The sequence below is a fragment of the Osmerus mordax genome, chromosome 9 (genome assembly GCF_038355195.1).
Source record: "Osmerus mordax isolate fOsmMor3 chromosome 9, fOsmMor3.pri, whole genome shotgun sequence".
NCBI lineage: Eukaryota > Metazoa > Chordata > Actinopteri > Osmeriformes > Osmeridae > Osmerus > Osmerus mordax.
The window spans coordinates 7,928,333-7,941,218 of NC_090058.1; the positions used below are offsets into that span (position 1 = coordinate 7,928,333).

Sequence of the window (12,886 nt, forward strand, 5' to 3'; positions counted from 1 at the left end):
ATAGTGGATGGATGTCTGGTTGTATTGTAATGGAGGGCCTTTTATTATGAAACCATATGTCACTTCTACTGTAAAGCATTGCACTCATGACATGTGCCCTGACATGGCAACATTTAAGGCGTGTGTTTGTTATGTTACTGTTGAGAAAGAGCTTCTAGGTCTATGGAATTCCGGTTAGTCTCATCTCACTCCCTCTCACCAACTCTCTCTTTCCCCTACTTGCAGCCTACGCTCTCCCTTTCTCTTTCTCTATCGCTCTCATTCTCTCCTCTCTTTCTCTCTCTTTTTCTCTGTATACGCGACTTTCCAAGGGCAGTTCATTCTTGAGGTGTCAAATGGCTGGTGTATGGAGAGTAGAGAGAGGGATGGAGAGAGAGAGAGAGAGAGAGAGAGAGAGAGAGAGAGAGAGAGAGAGAGCGAGAGTAAAGGATCAGAGGATGCAGACAGAGCCGAGGTTAGTCACCTTGGGAGAGACAGCGATGTAATCTCCCCCTCCCTTATGTTTAATCATGAGCCTGGATTGTTGATCGCCTCGGCGACTCGCATCGCATTTAGGGGCTCACCTCACCGCGGCGTGAATGCGTACGTGGGGAAATTAAAAAAAGCAATAGCTGCGGTATCCTAGCATCACTATTGGCCTAGCTACAATGCTTACCCATAGAGGGAGGCTAGATAGCATCGCTAGGAGTGGCGTAGTCGGCTGATTTGTTTCGTCTTAAGTGTACCGATAACCTTTGTTAGACGCTACGAGCCTTACTCAATACCGATGGCTTGTATGCTAAAGAGGTACTGTAGAGACAGTCAGTGGATATTCATGTGGCATGAGGTGCAGAGATAACCTTTAGTGATTGGGTCTTTCTTTGAATCATGGGTAATGTAGTCAGTGTTGTTCGGCTGTAGCTTTTGTATCTTATCGCTTTTTTGGGGCCGTGAACGGATCTAGAAGTCTTTCTCTCTACTGCCCCTCTCGGGTGTCTCAGTCGTCCTCAACTCCACTCTCCCTCAGCTCTCTGAAGGCTTTCCACTCCTTTCCCCCTCTACCCGTTTTCTACCCCATCTAACCCCAGCATCCCACCCTCTCCTTTTTCTCATGTCACCCAAATGTCCTCCATCTCTTCCTCAGTTCCTCACTCCATCCATGCTCTCTCTCCCTCCGTCTCCCTTCGTCGCTGCTATGACTGCCAGGCTGTGATCCGTTGCGGGGGCGTTAACAGCGCTAGTGTGCTAATGCTAATGTGCCCCTCTGTATGCCTGTCATGTCTGTTCAGGCTGCTTACCGCTCCAACACCGCTCTGGTTGGCTGGATCCATATGTCACTCAAATGAGCTTCCTGTGCCCTGGCAAGGGCCCTGTCGCCAGCCAGCCGTATCACCACGGCGATAGAATTATGAAAATGCCGTCCATGCTCATTGGCCCAATTGAATTACAAGCTGTTTCTCTCTCTCTCTCTCTCTCTCTCTCTCTCTCTCTCTCTCTCTCTCTCTCTCTCTCTCTCTCTCCCTCTCTTTGACTGTCTCTCTTTTGCTGTCTCTCCATCTCAAACACACACACACACACTGTCGCCCTCACCGAGGGTTACCGTGGCGGCATGTCTGTTTCCATTGACAACGGGGGGATATTGCCAGGCTTTGTTTTCACAGGACTTTTGTTTTGATAGATTTTTGACGGATTGCTTGGATTCCTCTGTGCATTGTCCCTGTTTTATTGGTCTGTGCTTCTGTGCTTGAAGCGTAAGCCCCTGGCTTTATGACAGCAGACTTACATTATACAGCCTATTATTATTTGCTTCACAACATTTTAGGGCTTTGCTACAGACAGTCATCTTTTCTGCAGCGTTTCGTACCATTTGACTGTGTTGCCAACTTGTTTCATGTGTGTGTGTGTGTGTGTGTGTGTGTGTGTGTGTGTGTTGTGAGAGAGTCAATGAACAGATTTTCAGCGTAACCATATTTCAGCTGGTACACCCATCCAGGCATGTTGTCATTCCTATAAAGCAGGCTGCCCAGTGTCTGGATGGCGACTTACCTAAACACACTCTGACAGGCTGTTGCTTGTTAAGCTTTAATTCCTCTCCCTCTGTCTGCGCAGTGCCTGGCTTCAGCATAGAGGAAACAGCCCACGTCTGTCATGGCTGGATCAACATGGCGGCTAATCCTCAAATCAGAAACCTGTCCCATTTCCTAGCGCCCAAAGGCGAGGGAGTGAAGTAGCATCAACGTGGTATTAGTGTGGGAGTCTGGTGTACGTCGTGAGATGAAGAGTGAATGGTCTTTAAGATGTTAGGCATTTGTGTGTGTGTGTGTGTATGTGTGTGAGCCGTAAGACTGAATGCAGACAGAACAAGGAGTGTCTCATTAGGGTCTGCAGACACATTGAGATCAGCCTGCTTGGCAGAGGGGTTAATAGCCTTGCCCTGCTCATGCCAACATCACCACTGGCTTCATTACTGCCAGCCACAGCAACACACATTCACACATGCACACACACGTGCACACGCACCCAAAAACACACACACAAAGATTACACACACAGAATACACGTACACACATATACACTCATGCACTCGTAGCACATAGCACACAATAGACTTACATACATACATTACACCCACCAAATATATACGCGCAATGGATATATACAAACATCTCACCTCTTAGGTGCACTTCAAAACCTTGCCATGTCTACTAGTTCCACTTCAAAGTGCTCTAGTTCTAGTTCCTCCCTCCTGGACTCCTAAGATTTCAGACATTTTACATGGCCAGTTTACGGACTGATTTTATGGAGACATGTCAGGCTGGGCCCTCACTGCCTAACAGTTGTAGTAAAGACTAAACTCTGAATGCACTGCACTTGGACCCGTCCCAGTCATAACAGAGAGACTGTGTTTTGTGTGAACTGAAGGTAATATCATCATACCCTAAATAAATCCTTCAAATTAAAATGACATTTTATTGTTTGGTGCCTGGATATGTCAGGAAGGTTTAAAACGATGTGTAGCGTGTGTGTGTTTCTTGGAGTGTGTGTTGGAAGTCTTTAAACAGTCCAGCTACACCCCCGTCTGTAGGACTTAACCAAGCATTGGCTTCTGCACGCGCTCAAATTGCAGCTTATGCCATGTTTAACGAGACCGCGGCCAAGGTCTTGGCCAGAGCTGTAAACGATTAACAGAAAACATGACAAGAAAATTGGTGAATGTTTAGATTTCTGGGGCACAGTAAGCCATGTTTTGTGTGTGCGAAAATGTGTGAGTCATTGTTTGTGTGTGAGTGAGGAATATGCTACGTCAAGTCCAGTAATGCCTAATGATGTGAACCAGTGTGTAATAGACTCTGAGCTAGTAGGGATGCCCGGCATATGAGCTTGATTTGAAACTGCTCTTTTCTGGAGTGGTCTATCCTATCCACATGTCCCCTATTACAGTGATGGCCTGGACTTGGCTCTGTGTCCCTTTCCCAGCTGTGTGTGTGTGTGTGTGTGTGAGAGAGAGAGAGAGAGAGAGAGAGAGAGAGAGAAAGAGAGAGAGAGAGAGAGAGAGAGAGAGAGAGAGAGAGAGAGAGAGAGAGAGAGAGAGGAAGAGAAGGGTAGTTTGTCTGGAGACTGAACGTGCAGCTTTTCTGACAACTTCCCCCAGTTGCTTTCAGATGGAATGTTGCCAAAGTCTTGTTCTTTGTTATCTAATAATCCTAGATGAATAAAATATGTTGTTGGCCGGCCTGTTAGCCTGATCTTCGACCTGTTCTCTGAGAGGCTTTTCTTACAGGAAAGAGAGGAGCCTGCTGTTAACCTTTTTGTGATTGGCTCTTTCAGCAGGTCCCGCCCTACGGTCAACAGGGTATGGGTGGGTATGGCCAGCAGCAAGGAACGCCCCCATACTTCACCCCTCCCCAGCAGACACCTGTAGCCCCCTCGCAGCCCCCCTACCTGCAGTCTCGAGGACCACCACAACAGGTGAGCAAAAACACACACACACACAGCCTCCCTTCCTCCCCTTTCTCGCACACACACCACAAACATGCCTTATTGCTCTGAAGCATGATCCTGACGTGTGTATGTGTTGGCTGTTCAACGGTTTCTGATAATTACCCACATTATTCATGAAGGCTATTTTTGACTATTTTTCCTTCTGTGATTTCACACACGCACACACACACACAAACAAACACACACTTACACATACATACACACAGGAAATACACAATATGCAAATACAAAACATTTGCACATCTACCCACGCAATCCAGGGATCATTTACGTGGTATTTTCTTTCCTATGCGTTTCCTTTTTGTGGAAGATGCATGTGTGAGTGATCCAGGTGGCAAATTGTGTGTTTGAGATGAAGTGTGTGTTCTGGGAGGGTCTGTCCGTGTGTTCAGCCTCATGCTCTGTGAAGCCCTGAGGGCCGACCTAGTACAGCCCGGCCCGGCCAGGACAAACACTCTGGGGACTGGAGCAGGAAGGACAGAACCACAGGATGGGAGAGAGGAATGAAGAGAAAGAGACAAGAGACATGGGTTGAGTTTAATAAAATAAAGGGGGTTGGTGGACGGGGGTCAATGGGTCCTCTAATCTATGGAAATAGAGACTCTAAGTGTGCGTGATTGCCTGGTCCTAAAAGAGAGTGGGTTTGTGGGAATGGGAGTTCACAAATTCCACTGGCAGACTAAGGAATGTTCTCTGTCAGACAGGCCTGAGAGAGGATGAGTAACTCTGGCTGAGGCTAAACTGCTTTGGATTACACAACCCAGCTGAGGTTTTCTCAATGATGGCTGTGAGGTCTGTCTCATGTCACCCACTCCATCGCTTCTCCATTACTCAGGATTTTCTAACCTCGCTTCTCTCTGTTATGTCTACATGCTCCTCTCTTATTCCCTCTCCTATTCTGTCTTTCCCTCTCTCGCTTTTTTCCTACCCTCCTGCTTCCTCTCTTTTAATGACCTTTTGCACTCATGTCTATCTTGAGTCTATCTGACCCTGGCTCTGGCCCTAGCCCTAGCCCTAGCCCTAGCCCTAGCCCTAGCCCTAGCCCTAGCCCTAGCCCTAGCCCTAGCCCTAGCCCTAGCCCTAGCCCTAGCCCTGACCCTGGTCTGACTGCTAGCTGTCCCAGGTCAGACCTCTTAGTTTTCAGGGATCATGATCCAGCTTGGCCAGACCGAAGGCCCTGGCCAATGTATTACTCTTACATGCATTTCCGTATAGCACACATTTGTATTAGGAAAGATTCATAGAGTTGTGAGAGAATGGTTGCCTAGCAGTATGTGGGTGTGAGTATGTGCATTGCGCTTGCAGTTCTGTGTGTGTGTGTGTGTGTGTGTGTATGTGTGCGTGTGTGTGTTTGTGTGTAGTTGTGATTCAACCCGTCTGTGTTAATCATGTCTCATTTCAACTGAGAATCAGAGAAAAAGGTCACCGTTTGACCTTTTTACATCTCGAAATTGCTGCTGTGTGCTCAGTAGATGAACACATACTCACAAACACACGCACGCACACACACTCCCTCACTCACAAACGCACGCAGATACACACACACTCACACACACGTACACAAAACATAAAACACAAGCGTTTAACAATGTTGTTGTCGTTGTGACCCTTTCTGTGGCCCCTCGTTACACAGTGAGAGTTGGGCTTTCTAGAGGTTTCTGTAGTATAGTCATCGCTCTTCACTTCCATTAGTCCAGGTGAAAGGACATCCTTAAGTTGATTGAGTAATTTGAGGTGCTGTGACACTGCATTCAGTGGAAAATGCGCAACCTTTCTGAATGTGACATTTCAGTGAAAAGTCTCGACATGGGATGTTTTACTGTGAATGAACTGTAATGTTTCTATGGGAGAGAGAACAATCACTCTCATGCTTGGTGCCTAGACTCACATTGTTGTGGTGGTGCAGGGGAAACTGGGAGAGTCTTTAGAGGGATCACAATACCTACTGCTCTGTCTCCCTCTCTCTCTTTCTCTCTCCTTGGGCACTAGACACCTGCTTCTGTATTTCACTCAGTATTTCTATATGTACAGTATGTGTGTGTGTACGTGTGTGTGTTTGTGTGCATGGCCCTGACAGCCCAGAATATAGGTGTAGACACGTTTCCTGTGTATCCAGTGCTCTTATCAGTGGTGGTAGCTGGTTGTGAAAATGGCTGGAGAAAGCAGTATCTGAGGGCCTTGTCTTGTTGGACTGGGAGTTCACAGTGCGACCACGTTGCTTTGGAGATATGACTCTGTTACCAGCAAAGCCTGGAAATACGCCTCAGGCAGAAATCTGTTGTATCTGAGGAGTGACATAGAAAATGAAACAAGTAAGGTTATCACCTAAACAAACATGGAGCTCTACATTGCCATGACATGAACTTTCCAGTACGTGTAGACATTTTATAACTAGCTGACTGTTCAGACATGATAGTGCATCCATTTTACAGTCATTCTACACTCGTTCTTCCGCAAACCAGGAAGTCTTCAATTCTTCATGGCCCTTCCCCACTGTCTATGTTCCTCCTTCAGCTCTAACTGTTTCCTGCTTCTCCTCAGCTGGCCCCTGTAGGGCACCCCTGTAGGGGTCCAGCTGCTCTCAGCTGATTGGATGAGACAACCTCCATTACCCATATCCACAGAGATGCTAGCGTGAGCTGAGAGGATGTGCTGTAGCACTGTGTAAAATCACTGCTGCGTCAGAGAGAATTACTTGTGGAGATGATGGAAGTTTCACAATCACTGTGCTTGTGATTTCAATGAAAAATCCCAGTCTGTCAGTAAATCGATATGTTGGGATAGCCATCTAATATCCTGATATGTGGAATTTGAAGTAGCTCAGTGGAGCAGAAATGTGGTGGTGACTGACCCATAATCTACTGTAACACCTGATGTCTTGTGATTTGATAATGGGAGTAACTAGTTGTTGGTCTAACAAAAGAGATGGCCACCACAGTGGGATGTTGTGATTTCCTGCAGTACATGACTGCTTCCTGCTTCTTGTCGCTACTGCAGCAGGCTGAATCTGCAGTCCCCCCCCTTAAATGACTCAAGGTTAATTAAAACACTGTCCCATTCAGCCGTCACACCCCCGGCTTTATCGCCACGGTTACCGTCCTTCAGCGGCCCGCCTTAATCAAGGACCCGCCGATAGCACCCCCACACACTGGAGGCTGCCACGGCAACAGATCTGGAGGATGCGGGGGGGGTTGGAGTGTGTAATTGTGTGTGTATGGTGGGGTGCAGGAGAAGGGGAAGAGGTTGGTATGATGGAGGTGTGTGTGTGTGTGGGGGGGGTGCTGGGGTTGGGGTGGTGGGGGGTAGGGGTAGGGCCATTCAAAGTTCAATGTCATTAATTGGTCAGCATTTGAATATTAGCTAAGAAGTCTGTTAATTAACCGCATAAAAAAGGCTCTGCCACGGTTCGGTTTGGGGGAAGTGATGGAGGGATGTAGAGAGGGAGAGATGTAGAGAGGGAGAGATGTAGAGAGGGTGAGATGGAGAGAGGGAGGGATGTAGAGAGGGAGGGCATGTGGCAGAGAGAGCCGGTGCAGGGTGATAAGAGAGGAGCCATCCGTGGTAAAGGTCTGGCTGGCCTAATTTGCGGCGAGCTGCTTTAATTGTCATAACCTTTTAAATGGCATAGTTTATCGGAGTCCTCTAAATGTCCCCGCATATCGCCAGGCGCCAGCTCCACGGCAACCGCCGGCGCACTCCCATTGGCTGCCACCAACGAGCACTTAAGCCTGATGAGTTTTTGGAGAGAAAAAATTAAAAGGCCAGAAAAATGGTTAGTTGGATTTTATTCTCTCCAGGAGAGTGAGTGTGAGTAGGAATGTGTGTTTTTCATAATTTGGTGTTCTTTTGTGTGTTTGTGAATTTTTATTAACAAAAATTTACCTCTGCGTTGACTGGCACTTGCTAATTGCTTGACTGGATACCACAACTTTTTTTTGATTCATGTTTTGTTTTTGCACTGTGCTGCAATTCAAATGCAAATAGGCCGTGGAGAGGTGTTTTGGAGCGGCTAGGACAGTCATAATGGTTCCGGAAGGGCGAGCAGTTAGCACACAGCACCCTGGGGGCCTCATTTAGCCAGCATTTGTTAGAAATGCCACCACGTTTGTTTCTGGAAATGCTCTTTTAAAGAGATACATTGCCACACTTTGAATTTTAGACATTCAAAGATGAGTCTGCCATCAGCTTACTATTGTTCTCCCCAACCTTGAACAGAAGGGGAGTGTGTGTGGGAGAGCGAGGTTTAATTTAAATATGTATTCCATAAGCCCAAGAACAGCTATGGTCACATCACAGGCAGTAATGTACGTTACAGGGGACTGAAAGGGGTGTGCATATTTACATTTACATTTACATTTAGTCATTTAGCAGACGCTCTTATCCAGAGCGACTTACAGTAAGTACAGGGACGTTGTGCCCAAGGACACAACGTCATTTTTTTTGCATGGCCGGGAATCGATCTGGCAACCTTCTGATTACTAGCTCGATTCCTAACCGCTCAGCCATCTGACTCCTTATATATGTGTGTGTGTGTGTGTGTGTGTGAGTGTTTGGGTGTGTGAGTGTGTGTGTGTGTGTGTGTGTGTGTGTGTGTGTGTGTGTGTGTGTGTGTGTGTGTGTGTGAAGTCAGGATAACAGAGTGGCGTCTCATTTGATATTCCTCTGCAGAGGAAGAAATGTGTGTGAATGAAAGCCCTGCCAATGACATCTGCAGTTAATGTAGCTACATCAGAGATGCTCCCTGGGGAAGGAGACCTGAAATACTGATAGGAGATCATGTAGACTGGATGATGGTGGTGTGTAAGTGTGTGTGTGTGTGTGTGTGTGTGTGTGAGAGAGAGAGACTGTGTGTGAGAGAGAGAGAGTGTGTGTGTGTGTGACAGAGAGAGTGTGTGCGTGTGCGTCTGTGTGAGGTAAGGCTGTTTTTGTGTGTGTGCGTGCGTGTCTGTGTGTGTGTGTGTGTGTGTGTGTGTGTATGTCATCTCTGGGGGGGTGCTAGTCCACTCCTGTACCTGCTTTGTGATAAAGGTCAGTGGATTGCTTTGGTGAGAATCCAATCTGAAGGACATTGTAGTAGAACAGACCTGTACAAATGGATCAATTAAGATAGCACTGAAGTGGGGAGATCCCGGACTGGCACCAGTCTATGTGGTAGACTGGAACACACACAAGCACACACACACACACACAAAGACATCTCATGATTATTGACTCAAATCAACCACACAGCATGCAGTAAGGTTGGCTACAATGTACATAAATTGCACATTAACACTTTCTGAGAAGTAATATCATACAAACATTTGATTTGATTTACTTTAAATATTTTCAGTGTCAGTGTTAACAGTTAGCCAAACAAGTCCCTAAAGCATTTCATCAAACATGTCCTTTATCATACCAGTACGTGTGATTTAAGATGCCAATTTAGTTAATGTGGAAGGCATGTGATTTCCCTCACCCCCCCTTTAATAAACATCCCAGCACCACTCCTGCATGTCCCTCCCTGCGAGGTTGTTGATTGGTTCAATTACGGTGGGTCCATTAGAAATGCCATGGTTGTGCCTGCTAATGATGTAGGGGACAGGAGAGACATGGATACTGGATGGATGGTCTGCTGTGTCTATCTCTGTAGTCTGACTCTGTCCATGCTCTGGTGTCACAAAGGCTCTTGTGATAAAAAATCATGTGGTTTTAAATAACAACATAACAAATGATGACAATTTACTGATTTTATTCATTCCAATTCAATTCACCTAATACAATTCAATCACATAATAATAGAAACATTGTTTTAGGTTAGGGGCTCACAAACAACATGAAACACTCACCAATGAAAGACTGAAATAAAATCACAGTAAAAACACAATCAGTTCATAAATAAACACAAAAAAAACATAAATAACAACTTTTGCACTTAGAACACCCAATTAAACCTTTATCCAAAGCAACATACAGAATAAATAGTGCACACAAAAAGTACAGCAGAAAGTACACAGTATTTCAGTGGTTAGATCCAAGAAACAGTCGTGTTATTTTACCAGGCACAGTGCAGCAAATATCCCTGCATACTTAAAACAACAATCTCTCTCTTGCCCCCCTGTCTTTCTCCATCTCACCCCCACTCTCCTTCTGTACCTCCCTCTTTGTTTTTACCTGCAAGCTCCCCCCCCCCTCCCTTCAAACCCACTCCCACCTCACCACCACCACCTCACTCACCACCACCTCACCTGAGTGGCAGACATGGGGGTCCAGCCCAGGGGTAATCAGTTCCGGCCGTCCTCCAGGGGCCTGCTGGGACGCTCCAGAGCCTGCGGGGCCTTTCTGACAACGCGCAATTAAGCTTAATTTTTAATGAATATTAATAGAATTAGTGGCATATATGGCATAGATGTGCTCCTTCCAAGGTGTGGGAATGACTCATTCATTTGGTAGTCATGACAATCCTGGCACGAGGGAGGAGAGGAAAGGGGATGAATATATGTATGTGTAAATACTATATACAATATATATATTTATATGTATACTATATATAAACAGAGGGGGGAGAGAGCAGAATGGAGGAGGAGAGTGAGGATAGAAGCAATAAGTTGAGGGAGGAATGGGTGACCCTTATTTCTATCCTCTCCTTCCATCACATGTTAAACTGATTAATGAATAATACACTCTTTCCATCTCCTTTCGCTTAGTGAAACTGCATATTTACCATTCATCACTCCCGCTATTCAATATTATCTAATATTACGGCTCCTTCCCCCACGCCTGTCTAATATGATTTCAGTCAGTCGGATTCCTGCTTTGCCTCATGTACTTCAGAAAGGTCTCGTTCAATACTTTTTTTTCCTATTACGTTACAGTGTCTGTGTGTGTTTAAAGACAGGATTAGTTATGGCCCCAGGCTTAAGGTATAGTGTGGATCATCTTTTAGCTCCGCATTATAGCAACTAAATTAGCTTTGGAATAGGGCTTTGAGGACAAAAACACTCAGATTTGTCCTTTGGTTGCCTCTTTCTGTCTCTATATGTTTGTCTCTCTCTGCTGTTCTCTCTCTGTCTCAATCTCTCTCAGTCAAGGGTTCTCTGTATCTCTCTCCAATGCACTCAAACATGCTCAGTCAAACACGCTCTCTCTGTTCCATATGGAATGTGACAGTTGGATGATGCAAGAGATGGGATGTAAACAGTAGAACGAGACTGTAACCTTACTTTGACCCAGTTAGGATGACTTTGCTCACACACACAGACACATGCAGACACACACACACACACACACAGACACACGTACACACATGCTGCTCCATTCCATCTTTTGCCTACATTAGTCTATTCTCACGTGCCGGAATTTCCCCTCTGCCTTTCTCCTCTTCCACCTCCTCCTCCTGTTCTCCGGTGTGTGTGTGTGTGTGTTTACCTTTAGTGGGGCTGTGTATTTGTGTAAGGCCTGCTGTACCAAATGAAGGACTTCCCAGGATGTAATAAAAGCCTGTCGCTTGGCGCGCCGCCAAACCAGAGTGTACTACTATGGTAGATAAACACAAGGGCTTTTCCTCAGAGAGAATTCCACAAGGCCGAACCCCTGGCCTTTGGAAATAAAACCCAGAATAGAGAACCCCAGAATAGAAAATGGAATTTGTTTTGGTCCAGGTTCAAATCCTCTCCTGGAATCGTGGCTAGGCTGAGCTGGATAATGAATTACATCCCCTTGTTTAATTCTCAAATGTTTATTGAAAGCCACTTAAGTCGTGTTTAAAAAGTAAAAGTCACTGAGTCTCAGTAAAGCCTTCTCTAGGGTCTGCCAGCGCCTGCCCCCACAGCCAGGGAGCTCACCCATCACATGAACCAGGCTGAGGAAGTGAGACAGCATTCTGACAGTGTGATAAGGTGGTGTGTGATCATAGGGGAGGAACAAGGGCTTGTAAGGAACAATGGAATGGGAAGGGATTTGTCTGTGGACTGTTGTCTGAAAGAAACACTGTCGATGGGGTAGTAGGACTGGAATGTATACGTGCAAACTTGTTTGGCTGAGCAGACAGCCCAACAGCAGTCAATTACATTACCGTCTGGTCATGTCTGTCCTAACCCTGCCCTAGTCTACCCTCCTTACCCTACCTCAATACCTCCCCCACCATCTGTCTGGGATTCATCGTGATGGACACTCATTCTCACTAACACTGTTTGCTTACCAAACACGACTGGTCCCCAGCCAGAGATTCTATGTCTTGCTCACACCACGAGCATCAGATATGCACCTCATATAGTGTACCTAAGTGTGTCTAAGTAGAGACATTAGATACTACTAGATGGGGAAGATAGAACCACGCTGACTTGGCTGATACCATGCAGATGTCTGTGAAACTGTTTCTCTCTCTCTCTCTCTCTCTCTCTCTCTCTCTCTCTCTCTCTCTCTCTCTCTCTCTCTCTCTCTCTCTCTCTCTCTCGCTCTCTCTCTCTGTCACTTTCACTCTCTTTTTCTTTCTTTATCTCTCTCTCTCCTCTCTCTCTTCTCTCTCCTATCTCTCTCTCCCTCCAGGAGGCCCCTCAAGAGAGCTACAACAACCGGAGCCAGAACTCTGGGAAGGCCAACCATGAGGACATGGGTCTGATCCAGCAGGATCGCCCCTCCAGCCTGCCGGTGAGTGACAGCTACCCTGACCAATCCACACATATATACACACAAACACACGCACAATCACAGAGTATATATATGAAAAGCAGCCACGATAAGAAAGGCCATGCTCCATCCATAAGCTCCTCCCCCATTCCCTCTACTTCCTGTATTACTGCTGAGCTGTCAGCTTGCTATTTGTGGAAAGCCTTGTCACTCAGGGCAGGACTAGAGCTCAGCCCTCCAATCAGACAGCCTTTCATCCTCCCGGGGCTTTGTCTCTCCTGTGCGTCTACGAGGGCAG

The 12,886-nt window shown here is 46.4% G+C and overlaps 1 protein-coding gene across 1 annotated transcript in view; it reads left to right on the forward strand.

Annotated features, from left to right (window-relative positions):
* Positions 1-12,886, forward strand: part of LOC136949087 (AT-rich interactive domain-containing protein 1B-like) — a 67,970-nt gene that overhangs the window by 28,023 nt on the left and 27,061 nt on the right. The window contains exons 3-4 of the mRNA XM_067243292.1: positions 3,808-3,948; positions 12,508-12,609. Coding sequence (XP_067099393.1) covers positions 3,808-3,948; positions 12,508-12,609 — 243 coding nt within the window. The remainder of the gene's footprint in view (positions 1-3,807; positions 3,949-12,507; positions 12,610-12,886) is intronic.